The sequence below is a fragment of the Callorhinus ursinus genome, unplaced genomic scaffold (assembly GCF_003265705.2).
Source record: "Callorhinus ursinus isolate GAN/ISIS: 27379988/994484 unplaced genomic scaffold, GSC_fseal_2.0 scaffold45, whole genome shotgun sequence".
NCBI lineage: Eukaryota > Metazoa > Chordata > Mammalia > Carnivora > Otariidae > Callorhinus > Callorhinus ursinus.
This window is the reverse complement of record NW_027397107.1, coordinates 11,511,661-11,531,348: the sequence shown is the minus strand read 5'-3', so window position 1 is coordinate 11,531,348 and position 19,688 is coordinate 11,511,661. Positions and strand designations below refer to the sequence as shown.

Sequence of the window (19,688 nt, the reverse complement as noted above, 5' to 3'; positions counted from 1 at the left end):
CACTGATGGCCCCCAGAGTGCTGTCACTTCTTCTCTGTACCACGATGCCCTAACTCTCTCTTCCTTTCCATTGACACAACTGCAGCCCATACCATTCCTGCTCCTCCTGTGGATGACCTGACTGGTCTCCCCAGCCCATCCTCCTCTAAGCAACTTCCATATTCTCTGCACAATCCTGTTCAAAACCCTTCAAGTGTCCCTATTGTCCACAGCATCTTCTCTTCAGCTTTGTGGATCCCTTTGAGAATCCTTTAAAATATGTGGATCCTTTGCCCAGAAAAATGCCTAGAATTTCAAGAGGTGTATGGATCTCCTAAGATCCATCACAGACTCTTTAGAGGTCTTTGGACCCCAGCTTAAACCAAAGTGGCTCCCAAAAGAACCAAGTGTGATATCCTCAGCGCTGACAGCTTGGCCCTGAGCCCTCTGTCCTGCCATATTTCCATCCACCTCCAGGCACTCCTCAAGCCTCCACTCCAGCCAAGCTCCTTGCTGTCACTCATACCTTCTTTGCCTTGGGCCATCCTCCCCATCTGGATCACCACCTTCATTCTTTTTCTGGCTAAGTCCTTGGACCCTTCCTCGGACGCAACTCCCACCCTGATCCTGCCTCCTCTGGAAAATTTCTTTCTTGTCTTCAGCCCTCTTTGGAGCTCCTATAATACGAATCATCAGTGCCATTAGCACAACAATGTCACTTTCATTTTTATTACAAGGCAGGGCTCACCGCTGAGGACAGGCACTGCCATTGCACACACGAGAGGTTTGTTGGTGACATGAATCTTCCTGATAACCAAAGGAAGAAGGCTTCCAAAACTCCCCAACTTAGCTATATTTGGTAACAGCTTTTTTATATTTTATTACACACTCAGGTGCTTTTCTAACACATGGAATATTGAGCATAATTTATCTGGAACACCAGTCCTGCTGTAATATAATGATTCTCCAAGTGGTTGTGGAAGACAGGAAACAGTGATGCTACTGAACCTCTTGCAAGTTTATCGAGGCACTTCATTGAGGTGTGAGAGTGTCTATTGCGATGTCTGGCATGTAGCAGGTGCTCAGTATGTTAGTTTGTCTTCTCTGATGGTGGCCTTTTTTTTTTCTGTTTAATGTAGAGCAGGTGGTGGGTGAAAATAGACCAGCACCTATTTATTGCCCTGCTCTAAAATTTCAGGGCAAGGAATTCAGAGGCATAACAAAAGGATTTGCTATTTCCAGTGAGTCTGGACTCCCTCCAACAGGGAAACTCATCGTGGGAGGCACCCAGTTGTGATGCGTTGGAGCCAGAGAAGACCAGTTCATTCTACAGATGGGGACACTGAGGCCCAGAGCGCTTCAGGCCTGCCCTTCAGGTGAACGGCCTGGTGTTGGCGAATCCACAACCAAAGCCCGGATCCCCAAATTGTTGCTCACTCCAGACACATCTGTCATCAACCCCTAAGAAGTCTCTGCCCAGTCAGACCACAAACACCTTGAGGCTCCTCTCTATACTGGGTTCAGCTTTGCAGGGCGCCAACATCCAACACAGGGCTTGTGAGCATCTGTATACAGTGAGTTGGATGCGGCTTTGTGATGAGCGCATAAAGCTTGTGGTAACTGTCACCGAATCTAGGTACCGGGCAAGTTTTTCTCCAGGGGCACCATGCTGTTTCTACACCTTATCAGGAGCAGACTTTTCCAGCAGACCAGCCCATGGCAGATAGCATGCGCTGGTTATGCCAAAATGTGACATTTGAGAAACCGTTACTGAGCATTTACCACGTGCCATGCAGTGGGGACACATTGGTGAATGGGGTGGAAATGGACCCTTCTCTCATGGAGATTGTCTTATGGTGAAAACAGTAAGAACAAAAGTAGATACACCACCTCCTAGTCCAGGCTGAACGATCGTCTCAGTGGCTAATCGCCAATTTCCAAGACAGAAAATAAAAACAACGCTACACAATGGCACTCTGATGAAGACTAAAAAATCCAAAAGTCAACACATTTTACTTTATTTTCTCTCAATTGATCTCAACTCCCAAATGTTCCAGTTTCAAAAGGTAAGATTAGGTACCATTAAGCCAGCCAGACCAGCATTGATTTAAAAACCCTTCTTGATGCTACAGGATGGAGGAGGTTGCAGACCCTTATTAATCTCCTTGTTATCAGCTTGATCTCAGCCTGCCAGGAGCCAGCTCGCCTGATTCCTGATTCTGGCCACATCTCTCCAGTCCTCTGGCTTCTGTGTACCAGGTCACGGAGACTGTATAGAACCGTGAGTTACCCTGCGAGCGATATTTATGTTAACGGGGGGGGGGGGGCTGGTCTTTCTTCATGGAACCAGGAAAAAGGAAAGAGGGCTTCCTCTGTAAACAGGATGGCACTTAATGGATTTCAAATCAGACAGTTCTATGGGGGGCTCGTATAATTTACATTTTCTCTCCTTTGGCCATGGAGAGAAACGTAGACACGATCTCAGGATGTAGGCAGCAGGGGCCTTTCTGAACCTCAAGGAACGAATTCTCCCCCTTTCCTGCCCCCTCTCCTTTCCTTCCTTTGTCCTCCAAACCTGCACTTAGTCTCTGTGAGGCACCATGCAAGGAGCTGGAAGCACAAGAAGCACAGGTCTGCAATGGCCCCAGCCCTCCTAGGGCTACCATCTTGCAGGCAAGAAAGGTACCACGCAAGACACGCAAAGCATAAGGTGCGGCACAAAAGAGAAGTAGAGTGTGTCAGGAGACTGCGAGATAGGAGTCTAACCTCGTGGTGTTGCTGGGGGTGAGGTGCCTCTCGGGCCTAAATCGCCCTTGCCTTTCGAGGCATTCACAAGACTGTTTCATTGGCCAATTCCTTATTTGTACCCTGGGCAATTTCCCAGGTCCAGTGAGCAAGTGTCTCTGTAACTAGTTACTTTCTGGGAAGATTAACTTACTTCCTCTCTATAGAAGTTTTGCAAGGATTGTCACAGCTTTGCTACCAAAGGGGCAGATAACGATCACGGGGAAGAAGTAAGGCTAGCCCATCATCACTGCGTAGACATCAGTCTTTTCCTGGATTACCTTCGGGTTTTGCTAACTCCACTTTATTGACTTAATACTTTTCTTTACAATGACTCACTTAAAAACGTAAATGAATTTATCATAAAAGGAATCTTTATATCACTGCTATAAATAGAATACCAATATCCCCTGCCCTCAATAGAAAGTAATGGCAAAAATAAATACAATTAAATTCTTGGCTACCAGCCTGCCCAGAGGCTGTCTTTACCTGAAGGAGCAGATTGGTTCTAAGGGCTCCCTTATACCTGCCTCTGATCACCCCCAGAGGCTTCCCCCACCTCAATTCCTCTGCTTTCTGTAACAGAGCACAGTTTGGGATGAGACTGCAGGCTAGGTAAGCCACCAAAACCCCCCAGGAACCCCAGGAACTCCATGCGTATACAACAGGGAAGGGGGGCCATTTCCTATGTGAATGACCACATCCCAGCCAAGCTCATGAGGAGGTTTAATGATCCAGCCAAGGAGTGCTTTGCTGTCCAGCTTCTCCGGAAATTTCAACCATGTGCTATTGCTCTGGGTTGAGGTTGTTTCTGGTATAGACACACGGCAGCCTCCTTAAAAAACTGACTTCATAAATCAGTTCCACCCTTGGCTGGGATTTCTCCGTGCCTTGCCTCATGTCTTGGGCCTCATCTGGGAAAGGGGCAGAGAGAGAGGCTAATCCTTGGGGCTAAATCTCCAGCACCTGGGAAATGGCCACCTAGACCTTGAGAAAATTCAGTTCTCTTTTTCTGTGTTTAGGAAGCAGTTACTTTACCTGAGTCTCAGTTTACCTCTCCATAAAGTGGGTCTTGTAGATGTCTTATAATAAATGTGAGAAATAATGTATGAAAAGCTCTTGGTGCATATAGAGGCATCCAGCGAGTGGCTATAATAATAACTATTCGTAAGTTTTTCTGACATTTGAGAGTAACTCTAGGCCAACTCTGTGATGGGTAACAGGGATCCTTGGACAAGTTTCCCCTGGTCTGATGGGCCAAACTCACTAACTTGGGCTGGGGCTCTGCAGAAGGCCAGGAAACCAGCTATTCCCACCAATGGAGGGAGTGTTCATACAAATCACCTGGGGTCTTATAATGATGCAGATTCAATTTCATTAGGGTCTGCGGTGAGGCCTGAGATTTTGCATTTCCACCAAAACTCCAGATGATGTCATGTGGCTGGTCTGAGGACCACCCTTTGAGTGACAAGGCTCTAGCCCCATGGTTCTCCGAGTGTGGTCCCTGGAGGCACCAAGGGTAACAGCATCACCTGGAACTTAAACTTATGCATTTGAGATTTGGACTCTCAGACTGCACTCCAGACCTGCTGAATCAGAAACCCTGGGGTGGGGCTAGCACTCTTTCTTACAACCCTCATGGGACGCTGAGCCATAGCTTTGGCACTTCCTGCCCCTGGAATCCACGGCACTTGCTCATTCCTCCTGTGTTAGGGAAACTGTGTGGCCTGAGCCTAAAAGAGAGAGATCCAGCTGTATCTCAGCCCTTCCCAGGCCAGAGAGAGCTAAATCTCTGTGGGTTAGCATTTGGGGGCTCTCTTCTTGTTTCAGATTGACACTGACCCCAAAACACTAACCGAGGCTATCCTGATGCAGGTGCTAAGGCAAAAGGCAGCCATAGGGACCTAGATCCGGGTGGGAGGGTGGTTTGGGCTGTCTACCCCTCCACCCTACCTACTCCCCCCCCCCCACCATTCTTTGCCTTCCATGCGGCTTGGGCTTTTATGAGACCTCATTGGCCCCTCCACTGATCTTAGACGGGCAGGCAGGCCAACAAGTATTCGCAGAGTACAACAAAGAAATCACGTGTTTGCACTTTCCACAATCCTAAATCCCAAGCGTTGGGTATTTGGCCACCTCCAGCAAGTGGTTTGTATTTCTGTAAATCTAGGTCTATATTCCTTCTTCCTTTTTCTCCCTCTACTTCCTCCCCACTTTGCTTTTTGGTACTATATTCTTTTTTGAATTAAATGGTACTCCCATTGATGTTGCTTGGCTAAGAGCATAACCACTCTCTTAAAATAAATCAATGCGTCTTGAGCACCTGCCAGGTGCTCTTTTTGGCGGTTTGCATCCGTATGTGTTTTTAATTGTGGTTAAAATACACATAACATAAAATTTCCCATCTTAACCATTTTTAACTGTACGGTTCAGTCGTGTTAAGGACATTCACGATGTTGTATAACCCATCTCCAGAGTTCTCATCTCGCAAAACTGAAACTCCGTACATATTAAATAATAAATCCCTCCTCCCCCAGCCCCCAGCAACCACCATTCAGCTTTCTGTTTCTGGGAATTTGATGACTCCCGGCACCTCATGGAGGTGGCATCACACAGTATTTGTCCTTTTGTGACTGGTTTATTGCACTTAGCATAGTGTCCTCAAGGTCCATCCATGTCATAGTGTAGCCTGTGTCAGAATGTCCCTCCTTTTTTAAAAAAATTTTTTTATTGTTATGTTAATCACCATACATTACATTATTAGCTTTTGATGTAGTGTTCCATGATTCATTGTTTGTGCATAACACCCAGTGCTCCACGCAGACCGTGTCCTCTTTAATACCCATCACCAGGCTAACGCATCCCCCTACCCTCCTACCCTCCAGAACCCTCAGTTTGTTATTCAGAGTCCATCGTCTCTCATGGTTCGTCTGCCCCTCTGACTTACTCCCCTTCCAGAATGTCCCTCCTTTTTAAGGCTGAGTAACATCGCCTCATAACTATATGCCACATTCTACTCACCCTTTCATCCATCCTTGGGCATCTTTTGGCTACTGCAAATACTCTTGCTATGAACATGTGTAGACAAATACCTGTTCGAGCCCCTGCTTTCAATTCTTCTGGGTCCACACCCAGAAGTGGGATTGCTGGATCCTATGGTAATTCTAGTTTTAATTTTTTGAGGAACCGCCACACTGATTTCCATCATGGCTGCACCATTTTTCATTCCCATGGTGTGTGTTTTATTTAATCCTCAGAACACTGTGAGTTGGATATTTTTAACCCCGTTATTTAGATCAGGAAGCTGGGGCTCTGGGAGGGGAGGTCACCTGCGTGAGGTCACACAGGTAGTGTTTCTCCAGAGATGAGAGCCTCAATCTTCCCATGGTTATCCTCACGTTGGCAGCTGGGAGAAATTTACAGTGAAGACCTAAGCGAGTTATTCTGACACTGCTGGAGGTTAGAGCTTCAGTGGGGAGCACCAGGCAGGCTGGGGAAGGGGCTTCAGAGTCTTGGCTGGCTCCACGCCCAAGGCTGGACCGCCGCGGGTCTGAGCGAGGCCGTTTGTCAGCACGCTGTCCTTGAGTACCACAGCCTAAGAGGCATCCTGCGAAGGCCAGGATGGATACAGCCCTGGGGGTTTCTGTCTTGCCCTTCTCTTTGCTTCTCCTCGGAACTCAACCTACTGATCCGGGTACCGTCAGACATCATATAGAGTCCTCTGAGAGTGAAGTCCCAAGTTTTGGGAACCATGGGGGTGCAGAGAGGCTTTGCTGCTTCTTCTTTTTTAAGCTTTTATTTATCTACTTGACAGAGAGCACGAGGGAGTGCACGAGCAGGGGGAGCGGCAGAGTGGGAGTGAGAAGCAGGCTCCCCGCTGAGCAGGGAGCCCGATGCGGGGCTCCATCCCAGGACCCTGGCATCATAACCTGAGCCGAAGGCAGACGCTTAACCAACCCAGCCACCCAGGGGCTCCGGGGAGGCTTTGCTTCTTACAGGAGAACAGCAACTGAAAGTCACCAACCCTATCAATTTACCAACTCATTTTCTCCGGAGATCTTATGCCTCCTCCCTTCACTATTTAAGCTACGCTGGCATTTACTGAGAAAGAAGGTGTGAATTAATCCTGGGTATCGCTCCTCTGAATGCAGCCAATGTTCTTGTTCTGGAAATTGGAGCTGGGGAGCTAACAACACACTCCCACACCTCCCCGGCAGAGTACAAGTGTGGCTGCCCCTTCTTCAGCATCCGCTGAAATGGGGCACCCAACGGCCGCGGCCAGCACTGTGTCTGGGGGGCTCCTCTGACCTGCCGTGAGTCTTTCCTGATGTCTCAGATATCCCCAGCTTCCCTTTACAAACTTTCTGTGTGGGACAGAGGGAGCTGTCGGAATAGGGCAGCAGCCCCGTAATTCCAGTACCCGAAAGTAGCTAAGGCCTGCACGGGCCGTGGCGTCAGGCAAGCCTGCCTGGGATTCCAGTGCCTCAGTTTCCCACCTGTGTGACCTTAGCAAATCCTGGAACCCCTCCGGGCCTCCCCTTCCTCATCTGCAAATGGGCAAACGGGGTGGTTGTGGGGGTTAAGGGAGTGGAATGGTGCACACGTGTCAGTGCCTGGAAAATGGGGCTCCCTGGGCACATGCCACCTCCCCGCACCAGCCTGTCCCCTCCCAGCCAGCTTCCTTCCACTGCCCCGGAGCTCTCTCTCAGTACCGCTGCTCCCCACAGACCTTCATGTTTCCCAGCTTTAGCTTCTGGAAGGAGGCGTGTGCAGATTCCCCAGATGTACCACCAGATGCCATTTAGTACATCATTTCTGGGTGGTTCTCCTTGCTTCCCACAGCCTGGGTTCAAATCCCAGCTCTGCAACTTACTAGCTGTGTGACTTTGGCCCCGTTCCTTAACTGCTCTGTGCCTCAGTTTCCTCAACTGTGAAATGGAGGTAACAGTAGCACAGCCCTCACAGGACTGCTGAGAGGACAGGTTGTGAAGAAGCTAACGGGCTTCGAGTATCATTCGGCGCAGAGCACACACCCTAGAGTGATGCATTATTCTCTATGGCGTCCACCTCTGAGAAGAAAAGATGTGTGAGGAGTGAGGCTGTGCTTCCAGAAGCCATCCCCTCCGTTTACCCTTCAAGGCACACTCGGACCCCAGACTGTTAGATTTCAGGGATCGGTAACATTTCCCCAAAATTGGGGTCGGGGAGTCACAGGGTCACCAACCTCCTCGGCCACGGAAGACCATCGCCCTCTCTCAGGAAAGAGAGGACACCTTTACACCTCAAAGGAAAGAAGAACATCATCTTAGAACAAAGAAGAGTCATTTTCAGGATCGGTGGTTAGCAACCTGAAACGAACATAATTGTCATGGACACGTGCTTTTTCTTTTTCTTCTTTCTCTTCTCCCTTTGGGATCCCGGGTCTTCTGCGGATCAGCCTTGGGGACCGCTGACCTCAGAGTCATTTTGATCCCCCCATTGCTAAGAGGCCAGAGGAGGAGGAAAAATTGTCGCCTTGAGCCTGGAAAAGGGGCTGGGAGGCAGGGCTGAGGGCCTCTGTGTTCCTCCAGTAAGAAGAAAAAAGGTGCTGGGGAAACTCTCTGACAAAGCGAGAGCCTTCTTCTTGCAGAGCAATTTAGGAACACACACACACACACACACCCACACACCACACACCCCGCAAGGCGGGACGCTGGATCTCCAAGAGCAGCGAATCAGGATTCCAAGTAGACTGTCGGGAGGAGCTGCTCCTGGCGTATAACACGGATACATGGCTTGTATCCATCTCCCCGGATGGAGCAGTTACCTTTGCCACGGTGAAGTCTGTGACAGCTGAAGCTGAGAAAACGCTGGGACAAACAGGTCCCGTCAGGACACTGGGCGGCTTCCTAGCCGAGTGACGGATTGCAGGCGACTGGGGAGAATTTAAAACCAGCCCAGCTGCCACCCAGGAGAGTGACTAATCTCAACACTTAAGGACAAGCCCCAGACCGGCAGTCATTCAGACACAGGAGATGGTTTTCCTGGACGCAGATGGCACCCAAGTGTCTCTCACCCTGGGGCTTCTCTTGGAGAAATGGACCGCCCCCCCCCCCCCACAGGAGACAGCCACCCGATGCGCAATCCCCTCCTGCTCCACCCCTCCCCCGTGGCATCGTTTATGTTTCTGCCCCTCCCACAGACCTTTCCCTGTATCGTTCCATCTTGTCTCCAGAACTTGCTTTTGCTTGAGAGGGCTAAGAGATAGGAGGTCCTGGAGCTTCTCTAGGGTCCACGCAGCTGCCACAGTGTTGACCCATCCATCACGGTTCCCTGGTTTGATCAGTGTTTGCAAATCAAAGCACCACTTAAAAATGTTTAATAAGAAAAGTCTTGGAGATCCCACACACTGACCTGACCTCGCGTTTCATACTCTCTCAATGTTTCAAACACGCAACTTCCAGCATCCTTTCTGGGGACCAGCCCTTGGAAGGAAACAGTTGGCTCTAAGTTAAGCCTGCTCTCTGGAGAGTCAAGGGCTGAAGAGAGGCGTGGAGGTGGGTCTCGACAGTTTTGGTTTTTATCTGAACTGGCAGCTGGAAACCTAACCACTGGGTCCTCTACTTTTACAGGTCCACCTCCAACATTCTAAGATGATGAACAACGCCCTTAACTGGGCAGATACATAAGGTGGGAAAAGCAGGATCTTCCAGGTAAGTAGAGGGTGTTTACTTGTTATTAGAATAGTAGAGGGGCGCCCGGGTGGCTCAGTCAGTGAAGCGTCTGCCTTCGGCTCAGGTCATGATCCCAGGGTCCTGGGATGGAGCCCCGCATCGGGCTTCCTTCTCCCCGAGGAGCCTGCTTCTCCCTCTCCCTCTGCCTGCCTCTCCCCCTGCTTGTGCTTGTGCGTGCTCTCTGTCAAATAAATAAATAAAATCTTAAAAAAAAAAAAGAATAGTATAGGCCTTTGGGAGCAGAAAGACTGAAAGCTTATTTTGGCCACATCCTAGGCCCGAAAACTATATTATGGGTTTCACGCACTAAACCAAATGCTTATCACCAGGGGCCAGGGGCAGAGAGAAATAAAACAGAATTGTTGAGGCCATCTCCATTAGTGTAGATACTGGCATGACAGCGTGCTAAGGGTAATCCACAGGAGGGACGGCCACCTCAGACTGTCCAGGGAGGGTCTGGGCCCTGGGAATGCTTTACAAAGGAACTGCTACCAAACCTTAGCCTTGAAGGTGGAGTCAGGGGAAGGTAGGATAGTGTGGGGTGGGAGTCAGGAGGGAAATGGTGTGCAAAGAGATTTTTCCCAAAAGGAGGAAGAATGCATTCAAAAGCATGGCGGCATGGAGTAATGGCTCATTCCAGGAAACCATGAGCAAAACAGAAATGGCTGGAGCTCAGGGAGGCTGAAACAGGAGCCTGGGGCCAGATTATGTATTACCTTGCACACCATGCTCAAAGCATGGGAGCCTTTCTAGAATTCCACTCTCTTTGAGAAGTATTTATAATTTGCAATTTACAACATCCCCAATTTGTAAAACCTAAACAATTTTAAAACCTAGCAACCCTGCTTTATAAGGGGAAAGAGGCCTTGAGTGGTGAATCGGTTTCTAAGATGGGTATCTATTTACAATTTAAATTTGATGCTAGGAACAGTTGGCAACAGGACTTGGAGCAAGTGAGTTAAAAACCAAAGCTTTCTCCCTCCTATTTTATCCTCCAGTCATGTTTATACGAGAGGGAAGTACACCAGGATTGGGAAGAAGAATGAGCTTTTTCCAAAAAAAAAAAAAAAAAAAAAAGATTGCATCGTCTTAAGCAAATATGTATTCTCCTTACAAGGTGCCTGCACTTCAAGTGCTCAAAGAGGAGCTCATTTTCTTTCACATCAGCCTGCACTCACCCACCACCAAAAGGTGCACCTCACCTCACTCCTGGCTGATGGCCACAGCGACTGCCTGCTCACAGACCTGGTCACAGCCAAGGACCAGAGCTAGCCCTGACCCCCGTCTTAACTCTCCCCAGTCGTGATCTGATGTCTGCCTGGGGTGCACAAGGACCCCTGGCCAGGGTGCCTGGATGGCATCCGTCCTGACCAGTCAGACGTCCAGGCCAAAAGGCCAGTGTTCACAGGGACCCGTTGTGAAATATCTTTACAATCACGCCTGCTCCAGGCCCCCAGGTGCCCAATCATATGGTGTGTAGATGCCAGAATTCTCTTTCAAATGACATTTGAAATCAGATTTGCAAATGGATAGGAGTCTTCTCTCCGGAGGCTCCAGCCCCAGGCCCCACCTGTGAGTCTAGGATGCTCCTGCCTGTGGCACGTGAGCTTGTCTGGCAAGCCAGGGGCCAAATAGTGCCATTCTGTCCTCTAGCATCACACTGAACTTGACGGGACCAAAGGGGCATTTTCGGGGACACACGAGCCCTCCGTCCTTCCCACAGTCTCCACTCTCCTTCCCTCTTTGCAAGCTGCTGAGGCCAGACCACGCTCTTAGGAAAATTCTGGGCCTGGGCAACATCCCTGGGAAATGAGTTAAGTTCTGAGACCCATTCTGTGGTATTACTGCAGGGCGAAAGAACCCAGAAGACAGGGCAGTCTAGCAAGGCGGTCTTTGGCTTCTCACAGAACTAGGGTACCTTGCTTGATCACTGAATCTCTCTGAGCCTCAGTTTCCTCACTGACAACTCGGAGATAGCCACAGTACCTAGCTTAAAGAGGTTCAAGAAGATTGAGCGGAGTAGTACTTTAAAGCCATTAGCCCAGTGTCTGGCACACAGAGCTCCACCGATAGGAGCTCTTGTTGCCCCTGGGAGGTGACTATTGGGTTGCCATGACGAAAAGATGTGTTAATATCAATGAAGTGCTTGGAATGGCTCCTGGCTCATAGCCAGCACTCAATAAATCAATAAATGCTAATGACCATCATCACCTGCATCTTCACCATCACCATTATTATTACTAGTTACCTTCTTTTAAACCAGAGACTATGTTCAAAGAGCTCATTTGGGGATGAGGGCATTGGGTTGCAAAGAAGGAGACCTGTGCAGGCTTGTCCTCTCTTTACCAGGTCAGGGTGTGATATTGGATAGGCGATACTGCTTCACAGGGTCAAATTTATACTAACTGTAAAAAAAGAGGAGGTTTCCTAGGAGGAACCTCACACTTCCTTTCCATCCTAAGGCTGTGTGGGTGTCTGCTTTGCCCAAAGATACCATATGTGACCATCACTGGGCCAGTGCAATAGAAGTTTATTGAATGCCTCTGTGCGCCGGGTTCTGGGGACACCTCGGTGGACAAGAGAGTCAGGCCTCACACCCCTCTCTTTTAAGTTACCCTCAAGACTAAAGCTCAGGGGACAATCAGAAAAAACATTTTAGCTTACAACTTGGTCTAAAAATTGGGGCACTGCATGAATTGATGGGGGCTGTTTTATCAAAGCCCCACCCAACGTCTGATGTAGGATTTGAATTCGCTCTTTGAGTGCTTTGCAGAGAACTCATCTTTCTACATTTCCTTTTCCCTTTCAGCCCCAGGGAGGCGTTTCCACAAGCAAGCAAGTTAGAAGTTGAAAATCATCACTGAGGAAAAGAAACGAGTCTCTCGGAAAAAGCTTCAGGAAGAAAAACCTGCCCCTCGCAACCCATTGTAGGATCCCTTGGGCAGGACAGGACCTCTGAGACTACCATACCAAAAGCTTCATTTTAGAAGAAAGGGGATCAAGAGCTTAAGCAAAGTGTATCTCACTTTTGTTCCACCAGACAATGCGTGTGCGATTCTCTTTCCTCGTTCACTTCTCATTCCTTAATCCTTGAATACTTACTCCAGAAAGAGACGTCTTCCTTCCTCCCTTCCTAACAACACCATAGGGTCCCCCTCCCAGAAACAGCCATCTGTTTATAGAACCAGTGTTTTCTTCCAGGGACTGACACTGGCAGGTAATTTGCAATTGCCCCGGGTGCAGGTCGAGATTAAGTTGGGGAAGGGTGGGCACGGCTGGTTCAGAGGCACCCGCGGTCTTGAATATGCGTCCAGGTCTCCCAGGAAGGAATAAGATGAGGAAGACAGAGCCCCACTCCTGGCACCCCTCACTGGCCACTGTGCCAGGGCCCTTAACCCACTGAGCCCTGGCTGGCCACTCAAAGTTGGGGTGGTTCCAAGGATTGAAGTGACTGAGCTTGGAACCTGGCTTCTAAGCAGACATTAGACCTGTTGGGATTCTGGTCCTCTGCGCGATGTCCTTCCTCCTTTAGCCCTGGCAAATCCCCGATATGCCTCCACTCCACTTAAACATGTGTGAGACAGACTGGGGGTGGGACTGGGGGAGGGATTGATTGGGGGTGATGTCTCAAGCCTGGGTCAAAACTGGTCGAGCCAGGGGTCAGCCTGAGCACAGGGGCACCAAGAAGGAGGGATAATGCCGCAGAAGATTACACATTTGACCCATCTGACAATTTTTCCCAGGGTCAACCCAAATAGACACTCCCCTCCCCAATGAAACAGGTCCCAGGGCACACGCAGAGCAGAGGAACTCTGGGTTTTAAATATATAGGCAAATGCCCTTCTTAGCTCTGGCCTAGGAGCTTATTCCTGGATACCCTGTTGGAATAACCTGATGTGGAGTGTGTGTGTGTGTGTGTGGGGGGGTGGCTCTGTAAAGCATTTGGCAAGAAAGTGCAGCATTGTGTGCAAAATGATTTCCTGATTGCATTTTAAAAATTAGAAGTCCCTGGCATGTAGAAGCTATTCAGTAAAAGTTCAGAGAATGGGTAAGCCAGGGATCCCTGAATGAGCTCCACACTTCTTAGGTTTCTATAGCAGAACAATGGGCAGCTGCTGGTCCTTCCCTCTCACCTGCCAAGGTTAGCAAGCAGTCTGGGCCAAGCAGAGCCCACAGCCGGCAGAAGAGAGGGAGAACCTAGAGGAAGGCCCTCCCCACCCAGTCATCCATCACCCAAGACTTGGCTTTCCCGATTTCCTCTCCGACCCCGGTTTTTGAGGCGAACAGCTATGGAAAGTAACGGATTTCTCTATTTCCTCGTGGGAGCACGTCGCGTATTAAGTGAACCGTATCTGTGAAAGTTTTCGGAGCTTCGGGAAAACCGAGGATGAGGAAGAGGAGGAGGCAGACAGGGAGGGGTTCTTGAAGTGTGGTGGAGTTCACAGAAGGAATTCCTGGGTTTCTGAGATGGGAAGGGGCAGGGAGAAAAGGAGAAAGCAGGAAGTTGGCGCCTGCCCCAGGTTTGGGTCCTTAGGGCCTTGGGATCCAGGCATTTCCCTTTGAGGGACCTGTCAGCGTAGCGGGCCCTCCAACTCGAGCTGGTAATGAATGAAACAAATGGGACAAAGGAGGGGGCGCACGCGGCGCGGGACTCAAGTAGGGCGCCAGGCTTGGCTCTAGCCCCAAGGAAGAGGGGACCTTCTGCCCACTCGGCGACCTCACCTTTTCCCTGCCCTGGGCCGGGCAGCTCTCCTCAGGGCCCCTCAGAACCCTAGGTGCCTCCCCACCTGCCCTCCGCGGATTGGACGCTCTTTGTGGCGCCGAAGCAGAGAGACCCGGCCGAGCCTGCTGGAGGCTGCCGGGCTGGGCACGAGTCCCAGGCTCCAGGACCGACTGCGGGTGTGTCCCGCGCCGCAAGTGCGCACTCCTGGAAGTCCCGCGCCAGGGCAGGGTCTCGCGGTCCCGCCCCACCTCTGGAGAGATCCGGAGAGAAGCCCGGGCGAGACCGCGCGCCTGGGGGCCCCCAAAGACCACCCGGCGGCGATACAGACTTTCCGGAAAGGTCTCCGTCTCCGCACTAAGAGCGCACGGGAACCCGGGGGCGCAGGGGGCGCCGTGGGGTTAGCTGAGAGTCCAAAGCCAGGCGAGGGAGAGAGTCTCAGCCCAGCCCTGCGCGCTCCGCCTCTAGCGGTACCCGCCGGCGTCCTTACGCAGGGCTCCGGGGCCGGCTGGAGGATCGTGCGCCAGTCCGTAGGTACTGGGGACACTCCCCTTACCGCGAGCCAGTGCAGAGCCCCGCCCTCCGCTCCAACCCGGGGATCCCCTCCCCCAGCGCAGAGATCCCCGCGCGCCCCCTGCCCACTTTGCCAAGGCGAGAAAGCGGCCGAGCTGGAGACAAAGAAACTCCTGCCTCCTCCACTCTCGGCCCCTCCGCCCACCCCAGACACTCCCCGGCGCCCTCCCTCGACCCCGGCGACGTCGCTCGCGGACACGCTAGGGAAGGGGGGTAGGGTAGGCGAGTCTGCTCCCTGACGCGGGCCAGCTGGAGGCTGCCCGTGCTCCCCGCTTGGGGACATCCCACGGCGGCCGCGCCCCCATGCTCCGCACCCCAAACCGTCCCGGTCCCCCGGCACCGCCTCCCCGGGCCAAAACCTTCCCCCACTTCTCCAGCTGAGCGATAGGGGGGCGCGGCGCACACAAAGCGGGTGTGGGGGGCGGAGTACCGGGGTGGGAGAGATCCCGCCAGGGCTCTGCACGGGCCTGGGCGCAGCTATTTACCCGATTTCTTCTTCGATCTCCGAGATGTCTGCGAAGATGAGGAAGACCACGAGCAGCGTGAGCGCAGCCAGCATCCAGCTCCGGAACTGCAGCTGCATGGTGGGTTCGCGCCCGCCGGGACCCGCGCGGGCCGGCGCGAGGAGCCGGGGCTGGAGGGCGCAGCGGCAGGCGCCGGAGCCTCCGCGCGCGGCGCGCAGCGGGGCAGACACCCTGCGCTCCGGGCGAGTGCGGGCCAGCGACGGCGGCGGCGGCGACAGCGGCAGACAGGGGTTGCTCAGGCGCGGCGAGCCCGCTAGCTCCCTCTCCGCTCCCGCCTTCCCCTCCTCTCCCCTCCCTTCTCCTCCCCTCCCCTTCCCCTCCCCTCCCTCCTCCGCCCCGCGCGGGGCTCCGAGTGCAGTTTGACAGCTTTGCTCCGCGCCTCTGCTCGCCTCCTCCCACCCTTAGTCAACTCCTAGGTCCAGCCATCCGCCTTTGCTCCTCCCGCCTGGCTTCTTTCAGCTCCCGAGGGCGCTGGGTTGTGGCCAGAACCCGCCACTCCCCGCCTAGGGAGGCTGAGCTCGGGGCGCCGCGGGCGTCCGAGTAGCGAGCTGAACCCAGGGAAGAGTGCGCACCGCCCGGCGTCCCCAGCCGGCTGGCAAACGCCCTCCCGCGCTCGCTCTTTGTCCAGCGCCCTCGCTTTCTCGCAAAGTTTTGGCGACACAAAGACCTACACCTGGGGACAGCCCCCAGCGCTCGGCGAGGAGGCGGTTTCAACCAGGCAGATGTTTCGGCAGTTGACGAATTAGGAGGGATGGTGGGGGAAGGGGAGGAGAGAAGAGATACCCAAGACAGGCCAACTTCAGCGGAGATGCTGATTGCAATCTGTGGGCGAGGTGCTCAGCCCCCTAAAAACCACCCCCTCCGGGCGGTCATCTTGGTCACCACTGACGGAACCGAGACTGGATCCGGAGAGGCTCCCCGAGTTGCCTGAGGTCACGCAGTCTTGGCTAGAGCTCTGGAGTGGCTGCTGTACCCACAATGGCAGACTTAGCATCCGCCCTGCCCTGCCTCGGCCCTGGCCCTTCTGACTCTGGGGTGGGCTTACCTCCCCAGCTCTTGCCCTCTCCTTGCAAAATCAGTAGCGCCCCCCCCCCCCGCCCCGAGGGGTCCTATCTTGATCTAAAGGCCTGCTAGAAAATATGGCTCCCACAAGGGGTAATGCCCCCCAAGTCTAATATTTTTCGCTTCCCCAGCCTTAGACAATTTAACTCAAATTACATTTTGCACCAACCATTAGCCTGGGAAGGGCCCCATTAAGTTTTACTGGAATTAGATAATAACCTATTTTTTTTTCTTGCACTAATTGTAACAGTCCTCAAATCAGGAAATGTAACTTCCCAGAAGTGATCATCTGGTTTATGAAAGGGTCCTTGAGGTGTGAGTTTGGGAAAAAGGGTCCTGTTCAAGAAGCTATATGGAATATCCTAATTGCCTGGAAAGGACTCAGGAATGAAGGGGAGCGGTGCACATTGGCTGTTTCCCCCAGGACCACCCACACAGAACCGGTTCTCACAGGGGTTTGGGGAGGCGATGTCAGTGGCTAGTCCCTTCAGAGGCACCTTGGCCGGGCCGGGGGGCGGGGGTAAGAGGGCTGCCTGTGCCCAGAGTCCTTCTGCCTCTTTGTGTGTAGGAAGGAGGGACAGGAGGAATTCTTCCAAGTTAGCGGGCTGCTGGACAGCTCTTGTTGACCCTGGAAGCCAAGATAAGTTCTCCCCTGCAAGAGTAGTTCCCATCACCCTGCCTGGAGAGCAGAAGAGGGAAGCAGCCCAGAAAAAAGGGGGAAGCTCTGGGTGTGGGGAACAGATGTCTTTTCTCCAGGGGAGGGGTACACCAACCCCCATAACCGCACTTCATTTCTTTCCTGGCCCCTTGCAAAATCTGTGTACCTCCACTCCTACAGTGAGCTCCTCTGGAATACCACCTATTTTTCTTGGAGTGAGATTTTGTGATGTTGAGTACAATGTTGGATGTCAGTCTCCCGGTCCATTAGAGGTGGTAACAGTCATCAAAAGAGGATTTACCATCAGTGTGGCTGGCCACATGGCTTAACCATCATGTCTCCAGTTTTTCTGAATGCTTTGATCTTTCCCTTGTCTTGCTTGATGGGTGGTTAAGGAGTTGTAGAATTGTATTTGTTGTTGTTTTGTCTTGTTTTTCTGAGATGAATGGTTGTGGTATCTGAACAGGGAGAAGTAAAAACAGGGTGCACCTGTTATGCTTCTCCGTATTTCAGTCACTCATTTGTTGACTCTATTACTCATCAATGTTTATTGAGCACTTACCCTGTGCTAGACACTCTGTGCTTGGGGCTAGAGCTACAAAGAGAAGAGAGGGAGAGAGGGAGAGGGAGAGAGGGAAAGAAAGAGAGAGAGGCATTTCCTGCCCTCTAGTGGCTCATGGTTTAGGAGGAAGACAGCTGTAATTATGGTGCGGGATGTGAGCAAGCTACGATATGGCTATGATCTCCCGCATAGCTTATAATTGATTAATAAGACCACACAGGAGAGCAAGAAGAAACTGGCTGGCCTCCCTCCTCTCTGCTCTTTGCTTCTCTACCAACCACACTCTCACTATGCTGAACATCATGGAGGGATTGCTGTGATCCTAAATTCATCCAAATCACAACTGTTACGACAGAGTGTACCCATCTCCTATTAGGTGACCCAGTTGTCATCCCAGGCTCGGGGCCTCCCTTCTTTCTTTGGACTCACTTGAGAAGAGTCATCATGAGTGGACAGGAAACGTGGGAAGTGTTGAACACTTCCATCCCTTCTAGAGAAATCCTTGTAACGAGAGCCACAGAGCCACATCCATCAAGTACACCTGCTGGGAAAGGGCTAGCTTTGTAATGTTGAGCCTATCCTTGCACTGACAGTCGCTGAGACGGGGTTTTACTTGGAGAGTGGTGGGGACCCTGGTCATAGTGGTCAACTATGTCTGTCTGGAAGCAGCACTTGCATCTGAATCCACGTGGGCCAGCTCCTTTTATGGTGGTCTGTACACGCTCACTGCCTCGAGGCTGTCTCTGAAAACCGAGTTTGCTCCTGGGGTCTGGAAGGAGGGAAGATGAGTGGATTGGCAGCAAGTGTCATGTCTGCTCATGCGGTATAAACTGCCACACGGGCACACACTTGGCTTGGCTGCCCTTCTACATTGGTCTTTCTAAGAAGCTAGGAGAACTCACAGTAATCACTTCTTTAGGTTAAGTTATTGAATATTTGGGTTAAAACACAAGAGTTATATGGGAGTGGCAGCAAATGAAAAGTCATTACCACCCACTAACATTTTAACTCAAATTAATGGAGTAGATTAGCTATTCAGGCAACTGATAGGGTTCTGGGAAGTTCATATGAATGAGGGATAGAGGAGCAGGGAGCTCTGCAGAGCCGAGAAGGGGTCCCTTGGAATCACATGCAGCAATCACACAGCCCTTCCTTGTCTCCGACTCTGACTAAGGGCATGCTTCTCCTTCTAGGCACTGCCCTCAAGAGTGGGGACCCCTACCCAGAGTTGAAAGTCCTGAAAACCCAAAAACCGTATGTATCATTTACACATCAACTAACCTCTCTGTGCCTTTCACTCAAGATATGGAGAGTTTTCACCTGAACTACGTCTTGCGGGTAATAAAGTCTTCTCTTGGCAATCCTTTCACACAGCTACCATCATCTTCATTTTACAGTGGAGGAAACTGTGGCTCAGAAGGGGCTCGATTGCCCAAGATAAGCTCTGTTGGCAGAAAGGGAATTTCAATGCAGCTGGCCTCCCCTGGGCCTCGGTGACTTCTGGGATTGTGGGAATGCCAAGGTCCTCTCCAGCACATTGGGCAGTTCTAAATGGATTTGTAAATAGGCACCAGCTTTGATTTTTACTGAATCCCCTTCATTCTGGTATGTCAGGATTCAGGGAACAAATTTATCTTCACTCACTGCACACCCTCCATCATTGGTGAGATCGTAATCATAAATCTCAATTTTCATCTCTCCGCACAGAAGAAAGCAGTCTTTTTAATCCAATCTTTAAAAAAAACCCTCAATAATAAGTAATAATTTTTCTTATCCAAAATTCTGACCCAGTACCGAACTACCCTTGAACTGGCTTGGAAAGCAGTTTAGAATGTTTAAGAAAAAACTAGAGTGGTAACAGTCCATCTCTGAAGGAGGAGCTATGAATTGTTTAGTGTGTGTGGGGGGGAGCTGTGGGGGTGTGTGTAAAGACGTAGAATATCTTAGTTGGAATAGACTAATAGGCTATTGTATTTCTGTACCTCCCATAACTGAGAGAACCAGACTTCCCTTTTGAAATTTACACTAAATTTGAATGTTCTCACAAATGCAACGTTTCCCCCTTCAAAATCAGAATCCAGCAATAACAATATGGGAAAATAAACGGGCACAT

The 19,688-nt window shown here is 51.2% G+C and overlaps 1 protein-coding gene across 2 annotated transcripts in view; it reads right to left on the bottom strand.

The window, feature by feature from the left end:
- The window catches only part of ST8SIA2 (ST8 alpha-N-acetyl-neuraminide alpha-2,8-sialyltransferase 2), a 61,867-nt gene extending 46,498 nt beyond the window's left edge, over positions 1 to 15,369 (bottom strand). The window contains exon 1 of one of the 2 annotated variants that reach the window (XM_025893248.2): positions 15,255 to 15,369. In XM_025893248.2, coding sequence (XP_025749033.1) covers positions 15,255 to 15,352 — 98 coding nt within the window. In that variant the 5' untranslated portion in view covers positions 15,353 to 15,369. The remainder of the gene's footprint in view (positions 1 to 15,254) is intronic. The other variant, XM_025893250.1, reaches the window with a different exon arrangement.
- Positions 15,370 to 19,688: the final 4,319 nt, after the last annotated feature.